The 21,621-nt window shown below is 38.8% G+C and overlaps 2 protein-coding genes across 2 annotated transcripts in view; one reads left to right on the plus strand and one right to left on the minus strand.

Moving 5' to 3' along the window:
* Positions 1–491: 491 nt before the first annotated feature.
* sbds (SBDS ribosome maturation factor) lies at positions 492–3,552 on the minus strand. Its single transcript, XM_034866959.1, has 5 exons — positions 3,281–3,552; positions 2,420–2,549; positions 2,112–2,312; positions 1,240–1,404; positions 492–1,074 (listed from the first exon to the last, which is right to left on the minus strand). Exons 1-5 carry the CDS (start codon positions 3,406–3,408, stop codon positions 949–951), a joined length of 750 nt encoding a protein of 249 aa, XP_034722850.1. The 5' UTR covers positions 3,409–3,552; the 3' UTR covers positions 492–948.
* An 847-nt stretch (positions 3,553–4,399) lies between these two features.
* tyw1 (tRNA-yW synthesizing protein 1 homolog (S. cerevisiae)) overlaps positions 4,400–21,621 on the plus strand; it is a 51,130-nt gene continuing 33,908 nt past the window's right edge. The window contains exons 1-8 of the mRNA XM_034866958.1: positions 4,400–4,572; positions 4,869–4,996; positions 5,151–5,282; positions 5,678–5,779; positions 7,304–7,498; positions 8,160–8,456; positions 11,466–11,588; positions 20,242–20,374. Coding sequence (XP_034722849.1) covers positions 4,437–4,572; positions 4,869–4,996; positions 5,151–5,282; positions 5,678–5,779; positions 7,304–7,498; positions 8,160–8,456; positions 11,466–11,588; positions 20,242–20,374 — 1,246 coding nt within the window. The 5' untranslated portion in view covers positions 4,400–4,436. The remainder of the gene's footprint in view (positions 4,573–4,868; positions 4,997–5,150; positions 5,283–5,677; positions 5,780–7,303; positions 7,499–8,159; positions 8,457–11,465; positions 11,589–20,241; positions 20,375–21,621) is intronic.

The raw sequence follows: 21,621 nt of genomic DNA on the forward strand, positions 1-21,621 counted from the left end.
ATTTTCTGATTCTACACTCTAAATTGTTGATAGAATGCAGGAAAGTCAAATTCCGCAAATCAATTTCTTTTAGTCATTTGATTGTGAATGTATTTCTGCAGTCATATGCTCCTGAAGTTTGTTTTGTATCTTTCTAATTAAAATGTTGCAAGTAAAAACCCGTTAAAAAATACTTGAAATCATATTTTACTGTGTTTAACTCTTGGGGTGCATTCCGTTTTTAATTTGTAAAATAAAAAGTAACTCCTTTAAAGCAATGTTTACAAACACTGTTTCTAACCACTGAATATAAATTCTGGTACAATACCAAATATAATTAATATCTAGTATAATTGTGCTAGGCAACCATTTTTAATGGGTGGTGAAACATATAGTGGTGCTATAGATGTCACCGGTTTGGATGTTATGCTTCTCTGTCCTTCTGCAACTGTGATTAGTTTTTAAATCAACTGTGTATATTAGGAAATCACTGTATAAACACAAAAGGGAAATATTCCGTTACATATTTATTTTCTGCAGAGCAAGCTCATTCATTATGACAAAATATAAGTTAAAGAGTTAAATTAATATCCATAAAACAGGGATATTGAGCATGACTATAGATGGCACATATGGAAGGCAGAAACGTTCTGTTAATGATAGAAGTTCTAAATTAAATCACTGAATAAATATGTGAACAAACGCCAGACCTTTTTACTGAGCTGCAAGTTTGATCAAATATATTTCCAAATACATTCCAGCCAGCCAGCAAATCTGGCTAAACCTTTTCTTCAGTTAAACAAATCCTGTTAACATAGGAGAGATTCAGAAAACAGGAATGGCAGAAATTATCATAGGTTTCCTCAAAATAAAATAGACTTTTTAATCTTTTTAATGAGATTGCCCTTTGTGGACCGCAGTGACGAATGTTAGTGTGGGTAAGGTGCAGAGTCCGGACTGGTTGGGTTACTAGAATTTCTCATCTCCCTCCTCCACATCCTTCAGACTGAGAACCTCCAGAGTACCTCGGCCTTTAGTCTCACAGCGGATCAGCTCATCGATCTCCCTGAAGCAGCCGGGGTCCACCAGACACACCTGACGATGAGGAGCAGGAAGAGAAAAAAAAAAAAATAAGCATCAGTTCAATTAGACAGAATGAACATTTTATAATAACAGAACACAGAAAGTAAAAGTGTTCAACATCAGCACACTGGCTATTAGGATTTAAAAAACAACTTTAATATATTTATTTTATGTCACCATTTCCAGCTCCTCGTCAAAGTCTTCACTCTCCACAACCTGCAGGAGAGTCTTCAGCTTCTCCTTCAGCCTCTTGGCCTCCTTGGCTGGCAGCACCAAGCGCAGCCTCATGTGGGCTCTCTGGATCTCCATGGACTCCTTCAGCTGCCGGATCACTTCCAGAGCCTGAGGAACAGGACAGATGAGTTTGTCAAAGGGTGCACAAAAAGGTTCATCATTCCACACAGACTGACAGCTTAATTTCTCCTGCACACAGAATGTAAATGTGATGGCTTTTCGCCTTTGCCAAGAAGACCCGACCATATCAACAATAACAATCTCCAGAGTGTTGTGCTACATGCATCACTCCAAACTGTAATTGCAACAGCATGTTCACTTTAGTGTGGTGCTAGATGACAAGAACACAACAGGATGACACTATGGCTAATTAGACACCGATGATAGGGGTGAGAGTCCAGGATTGGCACGTTTCTTTAGTCACTTGCGGTTTTCACTTGAACTTGTCGGCGGAAGCTTGTATGATGCCAGAAGTTGTCAAGCAGAAAGATAATATTTAGCTGTCCTGTCCGTGAATGCCCCATTGTTGTCTATTTGACAGGCATTCTGTCACATTTAATTAATTACAAGTCATGATATTTGGGAAAAGATGTGGAGTTTATAAGGAGATATACCGTTACAGCGGTATTACCCATCAACGCACCATTTCAGAAGACATCTCAATCAGTATGACAATGTAAGTACATTACCACATATTTTAAAAGGACTAAATATTATGTATAGTAATAGATAACAAAATGATCAATTTAAATACTTTTCACATGTGGAAAACCTCATGTCATGAAAAAGCAAACAGGCGATGTGTGTCTCCTCACCTGCTGTTTAGTGCTCTTGTTGGCCTTTACAGAGTAGTGGATGTCCTTCATCGCCTGCTCAATCAGATTGACTGTATACGGCCTCTTGGTCTCAGGGTTGACACACTTCTCTGCCACAATGGTCGCAATGTCCCTGAACATCGTCTCCAGCTGAGACTGCCTTTCCTTGTCTGACACTTGGAGCTCTCCTTTGGCCAGGATCTGTCCGAGAGAAAGGACACAGCAGATCAAAGGTCAGGGATGCGAAGGGGAATGCTGCACAGACCTTTAATGATTGAGATACGGTGAGAAGAATAAGAGGCGTTTACCTGTTTACAAATTTCTGTCAGATCATCCGTCCCAAAACATTTGGTCAGGTCATCTTTCTTAGCCACCTGACCTTTGGACACATTAACGAAGACTGAGCTGGTCTGTAAAACCTCATCCAGGTCTTTCTCTCTGGAAGAAAACACAATTTTTGGACATTTAGAGAAGGATGATATGGGCATTAAACCGACATGTATAAAAAAGCAAAACAGCAAATGTCTGTTGACTTTATTTATATAGTATAATTCATACAGAGAGTGAAGTGCCGGGTGCTTTACAACAAAGTGAGAGACAAAGGAAAGGAAGGGAAGCATAGGAAAAATAAAACATGTCAACTATGATAATAAAACTAACGAACGAAGAGTGAGAATTTAGTTAAAAGCCTTGCTGAATGAATAAATCTTCAACTGTTTTAAAATGTTCACGGAGCTTGCATCTGTTGGGTTGGGGGTTGTGATGGTGCATAGATTAAAAAAAGGGCTGAGTTGCTGTTTTTTAATGTGTGTGGTCGTTTGCATTGCAATAGAATATCTAAAAGCCCGAAAAAATAAAAAACAACGTAAAAAAACTAAGTTATGTAGATGTGTCCCAAACCATTGACAGCCTCTTGAACAAGTCAGAGAACTGTACCAAGTTAGCTAGCTAGCTAGCTAAACTGAGGGTTAACTGCTGGTTTTCCACTGATGTGCAGTAACATGCTCTTATTTTTTCCTTTTTCTGTTCTTTCTTGTTGCCCGGCAGCAGAGTTCTGGATTAATTGTCATTGTAGTTTCGTCAATATACAATACATTTTGGTAACTAGTTAGCTAGCTAGTCAAATCCTTTACACATTGGGGCTGTTGACATATTTAAACGTTACTCACGCTCCTGCTCTCCAGTTCATAACTTTATTCTTGTAGCAGGCGATTTCAAACCGCTTCCCTCCTTTCTTCATCCTTACCACCGCCACATTTGTCAGCCGTATTTGATTTGTTGGCGTAAATATAGACATACTTATGTTTAATAAGACAGAGTGCTCTGTCTCAAAGCTGCTGTTGACAAGAATATGCTGGTAGGTTACTGCGTACTAGTAGACGATGCGCTTGTGCGTTTCTAAGGAGTGTCCGCTTTAAAACATCGACTTCAAACAACCGTTCCGGTCCCGTTTGTTTCAGTCGATTTGGTTAATTTGGTCATTTATGGTAATTTGGAAGTTAATGACTAAATCGGGTTTTTTTTATTAAAAAAAAACTATTTTATTACTATTTTTTTCCCGATGTTTAAAATTTTAATTTTTTATTTCAATAAAATTTCATAACAATATAAAACGACACGTGTTTTACTGAAGGTTTTACTGCTCTATTATATCCAGTTGGTAGAGCTGATGGCTGAAATGACAGCATTTATAATCATGACTACGCAGTTCATTTGTCATGAAAAAATGTAACTTGGTTTTAACCGGAAGTATTAATACAGTGTCTGACCATAGACCGGTCTATGTGTCTGACTTGATGATAACTGAATGCAGTATTGTGACCACAAGAGGGCAGTATAGATACGATTGTGGATGTTGATTGACAGCAACGTGTACATTATTACTATTAGAATGAGTTCTAGTATGATTATGACTTCTAATCCAAACGATAGTAGGTGTTGATATTTATATTATATGCACTAATGAATGTGGAGTCAAACTCTCTACATGTAGGGTAACCACGAGAAAAAAAAGTTAACACAACCATGTATGTTTCTGATCGCTTTAGTTTAACACATCCGTGCTGGAGACATATAAAATACTTCCGGTAAATAAATTCAAAATAAAACTAAAAAGTTAGGCAGAGAATTCGCGCTGTGACTTCGAAAACGGGTACAATGGTAGAATAAAAAGTTATAGCCATATACTTTATATATATATATTGATAATTAATATATATCCAGTCTTTGGTTATAGCCCGTGTTTGACACGGTTTTTGACAAGGGATCGTTAGTCCTGCTTTGAATTTCGGAGAATCAACAATACAAAGAACTACACTTCCCAGCATGCTCATCAGCCCAAAATATGGTTGCACACAACATCAGAGGACACTGTATTGTAATACACTAATTGCAAAGATGCTGAGTTTCTTCATGATTATTGCTCTTTGCATAAGTCGTGTGTCTACTTTGGATACCAAAGGTAAGCGTATTTAAAATTTGAATTCAACCGGAAACTAGCTTGGCGTTATGTTTTAGCTATTGTTAGTAACATTGCTAACTAGCATACACTGCTAGCCTTTATGTGCTGCAGGTGACCTAAGGTTTGATTTAATGTCGTTGTTTTGCCGCCTGTGGCACCTTCAGGATTAGCAACCGTTGCTGCGTTGCATTTGTGTACGTTACGCGGTGAAGTTAGCTAACGTTAGCTACTTTAACTGGCTTTATCTTTCATATCACGTTTCGGAAAACTCATCTTGAATTTTTTTCTCCCTCCAGTCTCGCAGAATGTCCACAGTCCCAGTGAGAGCTATCTCATATCCATATGGCAAAACAGACTGTACTTGTATTCAGCTGCTGCACTAGTCTTTGGGATCTGGTTCTCACTTAAGTTTATACCGAAGAAGGTGAGTTGTTACTTGTTGCGTATACCTCACATATTAATAGTGTTTAGGTACTGCTTATGTTATTGTCCATACATAAAAACGAATCTCCACATGCAAAAGCCACCAGTCATTTGTTTTGCCTTTGTATTTAATAACTTCCTCTGTGTGGTTTTAGAAAGGTTTATCCAAAGACGTCGGCCCGTGGGTCTACAAAGCTGTGAAGAGCAATGACAGCCCGGACAGAGACACCTCGGTTCATGTGTCCGGAGTTAAAATCTTCTACGGGTCACAAACTGGAACTGCAAAGGTACAGAAACTGTTTACTGAAAACTGCTAACTGGCTGATGTTAACATATAGACAAGATGATGCTGTAACATGATGACACCGATCAGTGTTCACGCTTTTCTACCCCACAAAATATTAGAAAAACAAAAGGTAGCAACCCAGCACATGCAACAACGCCACTAAAAGCGTCGTCCAAACTGACCGCATAGTTTTATCAGTCTCTGATTCAGTGCCAACTTAATCTGAACATGATTCGTTTCACAAACGAGGATTTAATTCAGGGCTGTAGAGGTTAACCATGTGCAAACCTGCATACCATTCTAGTTTGATGCTAGACACACTAGCAGCTCACACATAATAAATGTGGCATTCCGAGATGTCTGATAAGCATCAACTGAGACTCTTCATTTATTCAGGGTTTTGCAGAAGAGCTGTCGGAGGAGGTGAAGACGTTGGGTATTCCAGCAGAGGTGATCAACATCAAAGACTATGATCCAGATGATCAACTTGCAGATGAGGTAAGCCAAGTCCAGAGAGAAGATGTTTTTTCCTTGTTTAGCGAAAGGACCAATAGATACAGTATCTAGAGACACATGGCCCTTAGTCTTGCTTAGCCAGGCCTTCCTTCACAGAGCTGTGGAGGAGGGTCTGGCTAGTACACACAGCCTTATGGGATGGGAGAATACATGCTCTGGTTTATTGGCATTTCTTTAAACCAATCACAATTGTCATGGGAGGTGCTGAGCACCGGGCAGAACCACAGTGCCTCTGCAAAATAGCTTTGGGAAGGAACTTGTTTTGGTGGAATATGTGTTTGGTCAACGTTGTTTTAGTTGTACAATAGAAAACTCAGATTGGACAGATAGTCTAGCTAGCTGTCTGGATTCACCCTGCAGAGATCTGAGGACCGGGTACCCATAGTCCTCAGAAGTCCACTGGAGTTTAGAATACCAACACAAATAAAGCAGAACGTAACGGACATTAGGCCGAATATCCGGCAACACCTGAGCAATCTCGAAAGTGGAACGTTGTTGATATACTGTAGACTATATGGAACTCAACTGGAGGATGTCAATTTAAGAGATTGTTTCTTTGAACAAGAACCTAAACCACTGCCACTTTCAGAGCTCCACAGTAACAATTCATTTTGACATTGTATAATTTATGCGACTAACTGATGCCTCAATTAATTGTTGGAGTATGCTTTATGTACTAGGGTGTTAGTTAAAACTCTAAAATGTAAGACCCAGCAATGTGTACTTACTTACAGGCAAAGCTTTATTAGACCAGAATAAATGAAAGTAAAATTGAATAAATCATTACTGTTTAATTTCAGTGAAAGCTTAACAACAAACAGTACATTAGGCCTCAAGTTCTGTAATTCTCATGCTCAGCTCATCCTTCATGTTTTATTTGATTCTTTACTCTGCTGCTGACACAGAGGACAAATGTGTTAATCACATTTAGTTCAGCTGTTTTTTATTTGTGGATAGATGAAGAGAGATTGGTGGGCTGGTAAACAGAAGGAGAGGAACATATTAGACATATAGAGCTACATATTCACTAGGAAAGTGATACAGTTTTCAGTGATGGTATATCTCTACAGGAGAAAGGACCGCAGACACCAGTCACTCCCCAGATGTAACTGATCCTTCAGCACTCTTTACAGCTAAGACTGTTAGACATGAGGCGAGAGACTCACTCTTGAAGTTTTCTGTGTATTCACACAAGGAGACTATGTGTACTTACTTTAGATTTAATCTACTAGATTGAATTGTTTTGCTGTCCTCTTTAGTCTTCTAGTCTTGATGAGTCAGCAGAATAAATTGTGTGTAATTTTTTTATCACATTGCTGCCATAAGTAATAAAGTAATAATCTTGCTGAAAAAGTAACGGTGGTTTTCAATACTGTTGTAATTATCCAAGAAAATGTCTTATATCCAGAAATCCATATTCACAATGTCTAATGAAATTATTAAACTTACTTACTGATTAGTTTCACTGTCTTCCTTGTGTCTGCTGCTGTGTTTGCCTCCTTTCAGTGCACCAACAAGTCAGTCTGCGTATTTCTTGTGGCCACCTACACTGACGGACAGCCCACAGAGAACGCTGAGTGGTTCTGCAAGTGGTTGGAGGAGGCCTCCACTGATTTCAGATACGGGAAGACCTACCTCAAAGGCCTCAGATATGCTGTGTTTGGTCTTGGCAACTCTGTCTATGTTGGCCACTACAATACAGTAAGAAATGCTTTCCCTATACATTTATATGAGTTATTTATATGAGACTAATGACTAAGGCTAACAATCAGTTATTCAAAGAATATCCACAGCTACGAGGTTGACAGCTGTAGCTCAGTGGTGATAGGGCTACTTTTTAGGCACCAATTGAATTGCCTCTAAAGTATTGTGTAGTATTGCGTATCGAAAAATGCCTTGTCGTTCAATATCCAATTCTGATACCTAAGGGGTGAATAGTCATCAGTCTTAGTGAGCCAATAAGCATGCAGCATGCTTCTAATAAGAGCTCATAATGTTGTAATTGGCTGTCTAAAGCAATACGTTGCAGAGGCAGGCATGAAAAAAACGACGTTGTAGGAACTGAAAAATAAGGTTTGTGCTGTAATGTGTAATATTGCAATTACTTTGTGTTTTATTAAATTTGTATAGAAGAAATAATTGTTTAGGATCTTGTATCAAAGTCACGGTATTGGTATAGGTACCGGTATTGAATACATTTTAACGATACCAAGCCCTAAATTGAAATTATATTCCAGGTGCAAACTTGACTTTACGTGGCGCTCACCATGTCATCGTGGTCAGCATTCAGTGACTATAACTAAAGCCAAGAACAGACTGACTTTGTTTGATCATCATTTAACACCTTTTTTTATCTCACCAGGTGGGTAAAAATGTGGACAAGTGGCTTTGGATGCTGAGTGGCATGCGGATAATGACCAGGGGAGAGGGTGACTGTAATGTGGTGAAGAGCCGTAATGGCAGCATTCAGACAGACTTTGTGGCCTGGAAGGTCAGGTTCCTGAAGCGCCTACAGACCCTGGCCAAGGGTGAGAAGAAGAGCTGCAGCGGGAACTGTAAGACTGGAGGCTCCTGTAAGAACAAGAGGAAAGACGGCCAGGAGGAGGAGGAGGAGGAGGAGGAGGAGGAGAAGGAAGCTCCGCAGAATAACAGCTCGGAGGTAACGGCAAAAAAAACTTGATTTTACTCTTCTGTTTTTTTAATGCCACACTGGGAACATTCTAACACCTCAGTAAGTAACCAAGTGGTTTACGATATTTAGTTTATGTCCTTAAGCAAAAATCTGAATGCTGCCCCTGGATCAATGTTCTGGCCCATGATGATGATGGCTTCACAATGTGGTACTGTTGATCGCACATCCCACTTCTTATCTCGGTTGATTAGACATTGGTGATCTAGTTTAACTAGATGTAAACAGTGTTTTTGACATAGTCTTCTGACTAACTTGACGAGGACACAATGAATAAAGATCAAAATTACAAACTTGGTGACCGGGTTGGCTCAGTGGGTAGAGCAGGCGCACATATACTTTAAGGTTTGTGCTTCAATGCAGAGGTTCAGGGTTCAAATCCAACTTGCGACGACTTCCTACGTCTTCCTCCTCTCTCTCCCCCTTTCTCACCTAGCTGCCCTATCAAATAAAGGTGGGAAAGCCCAAAAAATAATCTTTTAAAAAAAAGTTATTAACTTGTAAAACTGTTACATCAAAGGTTATATATTAATATAATATATTATATTATTATATATTTATAATAATATATATAATATATATTAGTGAGATGTTTTGTCAATAACCCGGCCAAGAGCTGCGCACATAATCACGGAAGACCCAATGACACGTTTTTCTTGCCCTCACATTAGCAGGTTTTTCTTTGTTGCGTTCTGTTTCCATTTAGTTTCCTCTAGTCTGCTGTTTGTGGACGTCAGGTGGACGTAAAACTGTGGATGTCAGTGTGTTGTCCCTGTCCATTTTAATGTTGGACAAGTAACCTGTCTAAAGTGCTCTCTTGGCTTCTTCCTGAGGTTGTAATCATTTAGAAAATGAAAGTAAGAGTGTTTACTTTTCAATACAAAGTGCCTGAAAACCCAGCTTGTATAACCTGAAGAACTGGATGTGCTTGATCCAGTTTGAGTAGCTTTTCAGTTGCAGGGAAACACAAAACATAAGCACACAACCATGTTAAAGAATGTGATACAACAGACGGTTGCAACCTTACTTCTGGCAGAAGTTATACAGACTCCATCTTGTCCCCCTTTGACCCAGAACACAACTAAGAAAGTAAAGACAATAGGTGAATATAAGAAGAACAAAGGTTAAGACAGGGAGTAACTGGTGTGTAATTAGGAAAATGTTCTGTGGCTTATGAGTTGTTCAATTTTTAAATTGCACTAGATATGAAAGCACCTATTGTCACCGGAGGCTGAAGTGGGCAGCATGAATTATTGGCCTCATGCTGCACTCCTACAATGTGATGAAAATGTGATCAGGACTCAGGAAGACAGATGCTACGCCCAGTTAACCAGGTCCTTACTTCATAGTCTGATGTTGTGTTTATTCAAGGGAAGGTATTGTGGTATAAATGTTCTGCACATGAAATAAGTCATTGCTGTCAATGTTGTCAAAATATGAAAACAGCACTTTTTTTCAACAAAAATCCCCTTACAGCTCCTCCTGTCCGCATGTCGAGGTATTCTTTCTCCTGTGAGTAAGTGAGCTAACGTTAGCAATCAAACAATCGTATGATTCCCATATTCTGTTATTGTTTGTAATTAGAAATTCATTATTTCATGGATTTCACAAATTTCAGTATGACACGTTATGCCGTAAACCGTTTGAATCTGAGTGCTCGCAACTCACATCTGCACTCGAAACGATGCAATATGGCACTTAAATGCACTTGTATTTAAATTTTCTGAGAGATATTGTAAGCAATGTAGGCAATACAAATGTTGCTTTTACTGGAAATTAAACTATAGTATATTATTGTTTTTCAATAAAACAAAAGTATTTCTTTTCCGATTACTTGAATAATCAATGGAATAATCGGTAGAATACTCGTTTGCTAAAATAATGGATAGCTGCAGCCCTACATCATACATAGATGACCAGTTGTCATGGTAGCAGGCATCTCAGAGCCAACTCTAGCTGAGACCTCTTCCCATCTGTCTGCAACACTCACTGCACTCAACGGAGGTGACATTCAACCGGAACAGGAGTAGTAGCAGAAGTATCTGAGAACTGTGGCGGGGGGGCCATCATCATCATGATTTATCCATCCACTGTACCGCTCATTCATTTTATTCTGCCGCTGCACATGTGGGCAGAAGCTTTGACACTGGGAACACAGATAAATCCTCCATAAGCGTGCGTGTGGTCCTCTTTATTCAGGCGGTCCAAGAGGAGATAACGACGTAATATAAATGGGTTCCATATGGGCGCCCTGGCTTAATCAGGAATACTTTTTTAATTGGTTATAGGTTGAAACATATGTGCATCTCTCTATGTTGGAGTGATTTATGGTTTGGACTTGATCATCTGTCTCCTCATGTCTTTGACTTTGTTTTTGTTTAAACCTCATCGGTATCCCGAGACCTTGGATTTTTTCTTATATCTCTTAGGTGCATTAATATGTCTCTGTCAATCAATTGTTTTCCTATTGACCCCCATATTGTTGTTTTCTATTTAAATACGTGCTTTTAAAAAATGTATTGGGGTCCTCGGGGACGCCAGTCAGAAGCACTCAATTCAGTGTCTTCTGTTTTTAATAGATAAAATAGAACAGAGAGATCAAACATTTGCCATGGGTCCTAATTTAAAGAATCTGACACTATCAGGAGGATTGGGGCACTCTGAAGGAGACAGACACAGATTTACTCATGTGCTGTCTATTTTAATTTTACACAGTATGCAAATTAACTTCAAATTAAATTAAGTTTTTTAAAATAACGATGATCCTTTTTTCGCCAAATGAAATGAATTACATAACTGATGATGCTTTGAGAATAAATAAGTTAAGGTTTTGCTTTGTTCAAGTATTTTTTTTATTGTGGTCCCCAAGGACCCCATTCCGTAGTGCTTGCATAGTTTGGTATGAATGGATGAGAGTTAGAAATGATCTTTTACTAACTGTAATTTTGACTTTCTGTTCTCTCTTCCTTCCTGTTTCAGGAGGATCTTATAGAGTCCAGCAGTGATGACGAGGACTCTAGCCTGCAAGATGAGAAACACTCCGGTTCAGTGGTTGACATGGAGGATCTGGGCAAGATCATGAGCAGTGCCAAGAAAGAAAAGGTCAGACTCTGTCCACCACCACACTTACACCACTTTTAGTTGAGTTTATTAGCATTATGTACGCTCACAGTTAACTACTGAACAGAAGCAGACTTTATATCCACAGAAACAGAGCTATAGCTACACATTTATCTACAGTATATGCACACGTACATTTATACTTGAACACATTTTCAAATGCAAACCATACACTTACATACAACCAGGCCTATATTAAGAAAGCCATAACCAAAAACAAACAAACCCCAAAGACTTAATCTATCCATCTTTTATGTATATGCTTCTTTTTCATTACACTACATATGTAATAGCTGTTCCTCTACAGCAGCAATCCACAACTGGTGGTCCGCATTTTATTGCAAATGAGGCATACAGGTTTAGCGTTACTGAAAGTCGGCAAGACGAATGGATCTCAGTTCATTCTTTATTAAAAGAGAATTCTGGTCGATTCCAACACGTAGTTCTGTTGTTTGTAAATGTGGAGGGCTGTCAGTAGAGAGAAAAACGAAAACAATCGGTGCCGTCTACATGGTTTTATTCTGCTAGCGTTGGCACCCAACAGGCTTAAACAAGGCACGTTTTAAATGTGCTTTTCGCCTCTTAACATGTTCAAAATGTCATTAAAAGTGCCTACCCATGTGAAGTGATTCCTTCTGATTGAACACAGTGAATCTGACTGCAGTAGATGTGACAGAAATGTATGAAAGCTGGTTAGGTTTGGTGTTGAGACGGCAGTTAGAGAGCTTAGGGACCGTCTACAAACTAAAACACAAGTGTTTTTGTGTCTTCCTGCAAGCGTTTTCCACCAATCAGAACACTGCATACAACAGTTTCTGTAATCGCAGATTTCAACCATCACTCCTCAGTGAACCGCCTCCTAGTCTGTGATCATTTTCTAGTTAAGTAGCCTGTCTATTAATCATTATGGATTTCCAAGGAGTTTATGAGTCTGTTCAAACTATACAAGTAAATAAAAGAGCATTCATTTATTAATAAAGTGAAAGTTTCTTTGGGCAGCCCCCTCACTCTGACATCTCTCCATTTAGTGCATGTATACTGTAGGTACTGAGCATGTTTGTAATTCAGGCCTGTATGTAATAACAGAGTGAAAAGATTATAATTTCCCCTTGCAGGATTAATAAAGTATACATTATTTTATCTACAACAAAAGGGACTTAGAATAAATTACTTCATTCCCCTTTCCCTAGCTTCAGAAACCACTATTGTTGGGCAACACCACAGAAAAAAAGAAAATAATGACAATGAGCATTCAGAAGTGTATACTTTATTCACAATATTACACTTAGATTGTTGTTAAACATGTAAAACTGGAGTCTCCAGTCATCAACCTGCAGGTTTGTTATCAGTGTTTCCATGTTAAGGTCTTTTAGCGAGCACCAATGTGGCATTAAGCTTCCACCACCTCAGTCCAATCTACAGTAAGTGTGTTGAGAAAATCGGTGTCATTGAAGTAGAAGTGGCAGATGGATTGGTAGACACCAGATCCCGGCAGGCGAGAAGCGGAGGCTTGCGTAAGAGCGAGGACGCCCACTTCACAGACTTGTTAGGAACGAGTGACTCAAGAAAAGCAATAAAAAAACATGAAGGAATAGGCACAATCGGTCTACTTTTACATGTAGTGTAAGGACTGCGGAGAAGACGGAAGCTCTGAAAGTGAGGGAAATGAAATAAGAAGAAATGTAGCTATCCAGTGTGCTTTTAGAGTGCTAGATCATCGTGGGGAAGTCCTCTTGTAATTAAACCAAACGGAAACCTCTGACTTAGCTGCTGACTAGTTTCATGTTGCACTTACGTTCTCTTAGATTATTATATAATTTCCGCTAAAGTAGTTGCAAAATTATGATTGAACGATTAGCCTTGTTTATTCACGTCCATCCATGGAATACATGTCCGATTACTTTACACCACTGGCCATCTAAATGACAATAATTTGGTCTGTTTTTTATTGACAACAGAGTGTTCAAGGCAGCACTGCAGCTGACTTGAAACGTTGTGGTTACTACATTTAGTTCTCATGAATGCTTTAGGGTAATGTTGTGCTAACTGTGGTGGATAGCAGTAGAAGCGTCCATGTCTCACACAGATTTGAACAACAGATTCTTCCAGGCTTGTCCCTTGTCATGTGACAGTGACATTACAGAATATTGTGTGTAAATGGTGCGAGGGTTGGACAGGTCTCTTTGTAAGCCCTGCATGAATGTGTTTTATACATCCCGACTGGGAAAGTTGAAGAGACATCAATTGATGACTTGAGGAGCCGAAGAAGCGCCGTTATGTCTGCTGAAGTAGCCAGACCTCTTTTTAATTAAAGTGTTCTCATTGAGTTTTCATGAAGAAGGCATGTATTCCTGTTGTCATTCTTTTCCTGGGGATATTCCCATTTTATTTTTGGGATAGCCAATCACAAACATGGACAATAACTTCCATTTCACCTGCAGCGAATGTATTCTCAAATTATTTAGTCTTACTTACCTCGTAACATAACATGTTCCTTTTGCTGTTATGACTTGCATCATCACACACAACATAGCCTGTTAGTGTTGTTTTTGCATAATTCGGTCACACAGAGCAGGCAGTGCAAAATGTAATTAGTTTGAGGATTAAACATTTGCTATTGCCAAGAAGAAACATGTACTTAGCCAAGCTGCAAATTAAGTGTGAAAAGGATGTTGGTTAGCTAATTTACAATAAAGAGCCAGCTGAGGGCCAGATGTTTATTAACAGTTTTTAAAGACTCCCTATTACCAAGATAAATATATGGTGTGGGATTTTGAAAGCTTTAGTCTCTAGTCTTTTGGTTATAAAGTCTCTCAGTGTGGCAGTATTACAAAGGAGTTGGAGATCAACCATGTATAACTACAGGTGGGAGCTCACGTTGGCTGTGTTTGACCACTAGGGGATGGCAGAGGCTCTCTCAACTCAAAACTCTGAGCAAACCACTTTAATACCACACTGTCATCATTTCATTTGCAAAAAATATTTGCATGATTTATCTGTGCTCATCCGCAGATTTTTATTACCTCCCTAGCCTTTTCATAACCAAACTGAGGCAAAACCTTACTGACTCTTTGAGTTTGTATTCAATAGCTGTGAATCATGCTTTTAAAGTGACTCACCATGGATTATGGCCGGGTGATTTACAAACGCCGGGCAAACAAATTCAGAAGACCTAATTATATTTATGTCACTATGATATAGATTACTGGCAAATAGGTTTGGTTGGGTACCTAGTCCCCGTACCTGAAATTAGGTTCCAGTACCCGAAAATACTTTTTCTGGTACTTCCCCTCTGTAATTATAAAACAAAAATTTCAGTTGTAAAAATAATTTCTAACCTATTTACTTAGGACACTGTTATAGATTTAGAATATTTTACCCTGACGGAAATAAAATAAAAAATAAAAACTCCCACTCTCCTCCCGAAACCGTCCCTAATTTCTTACTCATTGTAAGTTTTATTCTTGTAATTGTATATTAGATTTTAGCCTGTTTAATTTTCATCGTGACGGTTTTTATTGCTCTTTAATGTTAAATGTAAAGCACTTTAAATTGCCTTGTTGCTGAAAGCTGCTGTAGAAATTAAGTTGCCTTGCCTTACAACCTCAGCCTGTAAGTCAGTCCCCAGGGCATAAAAATATACCGTTGTGCCAGCTTGTCTTAGAGGAGGGGGTGGGGGCATTCTAAACGCTTAATGTGAAAAAGATTAACGTAATTTAATGTACATAAACAACAATCAATCATCACCATATTTCTCATGGCCATATCTTGTCATGAACACTTAAGCCTGTCAAAAAGAAGTTATCTCATATTAACGTTTTCTTCTTCATTGGTGCCTATAGCGAGGAAAAAGCTTAACGTTGTTTAATTTACCTAAACAATCATCAATGATTACCAAAATTCTCTGTCGTATTGCTCCTCATAATCACTGAAAACTGTCAAAAAAATCTAACCCACAGCCATACTATTTTGGACGTTAGCTAACATTTCTGCTCCACTAGAGCCTATAGTAAGGAAAAAGCTTAACATGGATTAATGCCCCTAAACAGCAATCAAATATCACCAATATTCTCTCTCATATTGCTTCTCATAACCACTGAAAACTATCAAAAAACCAGAACCCTACTGACCAATACAGCAAGGTTACTGCGTGGCAAGTATAGCTCAAAATATGAGCTTGCAGCAAACATCACATTTCCATTCACTGGCACTAATGTGTTGCTTTAGTCTAGTGGTCATTCTTGATCCCGGTTTTATGGATGTTGAATTAACAGATTATTAAATATATTCTCTTAAAATTCAGTCCAAAATGGTATCCAAGGTGTTTAGCATTATTTGTTGAAATGTCACTGAATTATTAAATAGAGGAATGCTTTAAGGGGTTTTACATCCCACACTGAGGATGCAAATTTCTCACACTTTAAAAAAGTCAGTCTGGTTTTAAACTGGGCTATGTAGAGATTACGGCTGTTTTCACTCACTATGCATTTCATAGGCTACCATTCAAACTAACATATGCCTCAAGTTAAGCTGTCTAGCTGTCTACTTTCTCCACAAGTCATCTCTTTCTTGGATAAGTAAGTTACTTCTCCAACTCTAAATGTTGTTTTTTGCCATCATGCCTGGAAGTTGAGGCCAGTCCATAACAAGCAGATGGCTGTAGAGCTAAATATGGCACAGATGGATTTGTCTGTATTGATGTCCGTGGTGTTTGTAACCACGCAGAAATGAAGATGACTGGTTTACTGCTAAAACTGAATGGTGAGACCTATTTCCCACAACTGTTTTTTTCTTTCAAGTGTACACTAGGATAGATTACCAGGCACACTGGGATGGAATGTCAAAGCACAGAGTTCATAATGCCCAGTCTATTTCAGTCTTTGTCAGTCTTAGTATTCTGGCAAGGGCCCTAGGCTTCATTTCCATTGTTTCTCTTATTGATTTTGCACTAATGTTTGTTGCATGGGCATCTAAGCTTTGTCCTCTTTTCGGTTTCTGCCAGCGTGGTCCGTTTCATGCCGTGGGACTGTTGTCAGATACGGATCTTTAACTCGAGCAGCCATACAGTTTTCTGTGCTGGGGTTTGGATGTTATTTTGTATGTTTTTTTTTACCTTTTTAATAGGAGTTTACAGAGATGAATGGCTATCACTAAAATTCGCTGTTGTGTTTCCTCAAAGATTGTGTTGACATAGTTCAAAACGATTGGATTCTGTTGAAAACACAATTGTCTTTAACATGCCAAATATGTGTCAATTAAAGCAGGTTGTCAGTCAGGCTCCATACCAATAACATATCTGCTACACTAAGTGACCAGATTAATACATTCTGTGTGTGTGTGTGTGTGTGTGTGTGTGTGTGTGTGTGTGTGTGTGTGTGTGTGTGTGTGTGTGTGTGTGTGTGTGTGTGTGTGTGTGTGTGTGTGTGTGTGTGTGTGTGTGTGTGTGTGTGTGTGTGTGTGTGTGTGTGTGTGTGTGTGTGTGTGTAAGAATAAGAAGAAGAATTTGTTTTTGTCTAATATTTTTTCCCTCAAAACAAAAAACGTTTATCATTAAAATTTCTAAAGTTACATCTATTTCCTATGTCTCATTGGGAAAACCCAGATTCTATGACTATGCATTTTACATAATTTCAATTGATGGATTGATAAATATAATAACTTGGGCAAGGGTATCGGAGGTAACAGCTGGTAATCTGTTGGTAACAACAGGTGTGTTAAACTAACTACGATCTTGTGTTTTTGAGGTTTCATATCTTTCGTTTCCAAGTCTTCTCTTTTTCTATTTGACCCCCCCTCTTTTGTGCTCTCTTTCACAAATGCCTTTATTTTTGTCCCTGTTATCACCTGCTCGCTCTGTGTGTTATCGCTGCACTGTCTGTCTGCATCAGCCCCACGTTGTGTCATGGTTCCAGAGCAGAACACAGTGCTGTGAGATGTCCCAGTTCTGTTAGTCCAGACAGGCCCGGGCATGACTCGATGTCTGCAAGCTCTCAAGCAAGGGCGAATGCCGAGCAGTGGGAACCAGAGACTAAGGCCAGATGAATCGTCAGGGGTGCACGCAGACACCACAGGGACAGATTGTTGCACTGTTGGCTACATGGTGCATATGCGGTTAGAATCTTGCATTTCAGAGATGCAGTAAGAGAAGGTGGACATTTGTGCTGGCTGAGAGTAATAAATCCCATGTTGGGGTTTAAATTGAAGGCTACAAAATATCCAGTTTAGATATTTTACGGACCTGCACAGCTATTTGAGCCACAGCCTTCTAATGATTTTACCTCTAGGTGGCTGATGTCATCGCTGATTGACTGCTTGATAACTGGGATAGAGAATGGCTTATAACATCCTTTTAAACCACCCAATGTAAAGCAGCAACCCCACATAATTTGCTGAGAGATTAATGTCAAAATGTCAAAATTCAGCACAACACCAGATCCTTTCCCACTTAAGCATGAGTTGTGGGACGATTGTGACATAGCACGATGGCTTATTTATTCACAGCATCCCGTCCGTTCTATAAAGTAAAACAAAGTAGTGGAAAATGTCCGAGATGGATGTTAAATTATATCTTTATTATTAATTTCAATTTGGCCTATATAAAACAATCTTTAATTGTAAAGCTGAAACTAGAAAATGTTGCTTGAAAAATATTGGTAACAATTGATAAACCGTTCACATAGTTGAAGATTAGTTTTCTGTTTAATCGGCTAATCAATTGATCTTTACCGCTTAAAAATTAAGAGTACACATGGATTTCCAGTGAATATGGCCTGATATTTGCATTACTTTAAATCAATTGGTATTCAGACTGTCTTGGCTGAAGCACATGGGCCTGTGAGCTTGGGTTAGCGCCCTACAGCGAGCTGCACAGGAACAGGTGAATTGAAGCCTCACTTCAGAAATACACACATACAAACATTCGTCAGTGTTTGCTGACATAGTATCAGTCCCTTATGAGCGCTGCTGTGCTGAGAAGGTGACATATAGATCCCCATAGACATGCCGTAGCAGTGGTAGCAGCCCAGTAATTGGGTGAAGCTGTCACCTAACATTGTTAATCGCAAAGGCAACTCGTCCATCATGCCTTTCTAAAAAAACTAATACCTGTTCCCATTCACTGGGGCAACTTTTCTAGCAGGATCTAATCAATCTTTTGTTGTATCTGTAAAAAGCATATCTCTAAGATATTTACATTTACATACAAATGATGTAAACTGCAGTAATGTAATCCTAGCCTGAAGGAAGTTGTTAATCTTCCAGACAAAAAGGCTGCCGCAGCTTTGGCATCAAATCAGACGTTGTGGTTTAAAGACCAACACTTTTCTTGTTAAGCTATGAACCTTTTGTTGCATTTCACTGGGCCCCTGAAGGGCCTAAAACGAAACGAACAAAGATGACCCCGTACTGTGCGGACAGGATGAAATCCTTTTTTATTTCTAATGATCATGCAATGGTAAATGGTTATGTGACACACAGTCATACAAGGACTGCAGAATCCCAACCCTAGATCTTCAGTCCTGTCCAACATCAACACTTTGGAGGAAATCTTTTGGAAGTTGCTTTTAACTTTAACTACCCTTGAACTTGCAGAACATTTCAGAAATTTGATCTTGCATCCTGCAGCAGTTTAATCAGCATTACACATTAGCAGAATTTTTAAGTGTATTCCAGTGACAGGTGTGATTAATGTGCAATTTTCTTACACAGGATGATGACAGTCGAGTCATTTTTATTTAATTTGAATAGCCCAATATCCATCCATCCATCCATCCATCTTCGACCGCTTATCCGGTACCAATATCACATATTACAAATTTATATTACATATATATATTACAAAGGGGGCCTCAGGGGGCTTTACAATATGTACAGCATACAACACCCTCTGTCCTTTTTAAGCAACACTTAACCCTCATGTTGTCCTCAGGTCAAATTGACCCATTTTCCTATGTCACGTTTTTTTTTTGATTACCCAAAATAACATGATTGATTGACACACAACGCTCTTTGGCAAGTACAAATCTCTACTTTCATTAATTTTGGGGTGTCTTGTTCCATTTTGTGGCATTTGAAAAACAAATTGAAGTGGTTTCCAAATAGTACTGAGTAAAAGGTTACATATTAGCCATCAACATGCATTTCTTTAATTTGTATTTGAAATAATTCCTAATTTCTGCTTTTCTAACTAAAAAATCAGGTTTATTGACCATAAATTCCAAAAATAACTGTGAAACTAAAGTTAATAAGTTAGTGTTATGTAGTGTTGAAAACGTCAACAAAAGAAACATTGAAAAAAGGCGTCAAATGTTGAAAAAATAGGACAAAAATCTAAGAAAAAGTTAAAAACATCAATAAAAACCATTAACAAAAGTGTTGATTTTCATTTTTGATGGGAAGACAACTCAAGGGTTAAGATCAGAAAAAAAACCCCACAGACAATACTCTTTGACAAGGAAAAATTTGAAGAAACCTTAGAAAGAGCAACTGATGAGGAATCTCTCCCAGGACAATCAGATTTGATGGTTGTGACAGACTGCAGCTGCAACACAGCAAACCTGAGCAGAGCCTGATTTTTTTTCATATATGCAACATGGTTATAAACATTAAGTGACTTTGAGTTTTATTCCTGCCACAGAGCAAGGAGGAGGGTCGAGGAGACGGCCAGATGGTGAAGCTATCCAAGTTGAACGGCGGGAAGAGGATTGAAGATGACGGGGAGAGAAGAGAGATGATCACCCCTGCCCTTAGAGGGGCGCTGACAAAACAGGGTGAGCAAAATGGAGATTTATATTCAGCCAAAGTCAAAGGTTAGAGAGCTTACACAAAATACAACACATTAGAAACATGATGAAGAGAACATCAATATTTTCTATAACGGTGATTTGTGGAATTTCATGAACCTTTTGACTTGTGTGTAAAACTGTGCAGCAAGTTCCAAAAGAACATCTGCTGGTGTCACTGGTGATTGTTGATAATATATTCATATTATCTAGCTGCACTGCTTTGCAATAAAATCCCATTACACACCAGCTGCTTGTCAGCATATTCTTAACCTTTCTCTTTCCACAGGGGCAGCAAAGTTGTAATTGACTTTAATACATAAGTTATGAGGCATGTCATTATTTTTAATTTCAGCAGTAAATCTAGCAAACACACAGAAATTGCCAGGGTAGAAGTGAATCATAGATTTTATTTTCCTGAAGAGCATTCCCCCATGATCAAAGGCACTAACAGAGGTTGTCCCTTCTCAAGCACAATTTACCTCAGGTACATTACAGTGTTTTCTGTAATTCATCAAGTATTCTGTTTACTGGCCTCAAATGCTTATTACTCTGGCATACGACACAGAAAGAAGTAACACATTGGAACCTCTGGCTGGAGTATGATGAAGTTAAACCAGCTGTGAATATTGCATCTTGTGTTCCAGCCTTTTTTTCTGACATCCTGATAGAGAAAGTGGTTAAAGCTAGTTAGTGGTGGTACATGAGAAGAAATGTGTAGCTGGGCAATTTGTGTTGTCTAATGACACTTATTGAGACATTGCAGTCCAATAATGTCTCTGCGTCCTCCCGTCCTCAGGTTGCAGTCCCAAGAGTCTCAATTCTCTCTTCTCCCACACTAAACCTAAACTAAATTTTTAAAAAGTAAGGTTGTTAAGAATAATTAATAATTAACTCACTGAAATATCTTTAATTAAACATGCACACAAATAACCCTGTGCATGTACAGGCAATAGCACTTTCCACCCAGTATTTAAAAAAAAGATGTTAGATTCCAATCAGATAATGAATATGTGAAATTATCTAGTAGAAATATTTTAAGAGTAGTGTTGCCTATGTGAAAGGTTCTGATTGATTGAAGTCAAATCTGAATGCTCTGTGCTAATGCTTAACATTGGCTCCATGTTCATCATATTGCATCTTGTTTTTTGGGTAAATAATCTACACTCACCGGCCACTTTATTAGGTACCCCATGCTAGTAACGGGTTGGACCCCCTTTTGCCTTCAGAACTGC

The sequence above is a fragment of the Etheostoma cragini genome, chromosome 3 (assembly GCF_013103735.1).
Source record: "Etheostoma cragini isolate CJK2018 chromosome 3, CSU_Ecrag_1.0, whole genome shotgun sequence".
NCBI classification, from domain to species: Eukaryota; Metazoa; Chordata; class Actinopteri; order Perciformes; family Percidae; genus Etheostoma; species Etheostoma cragini.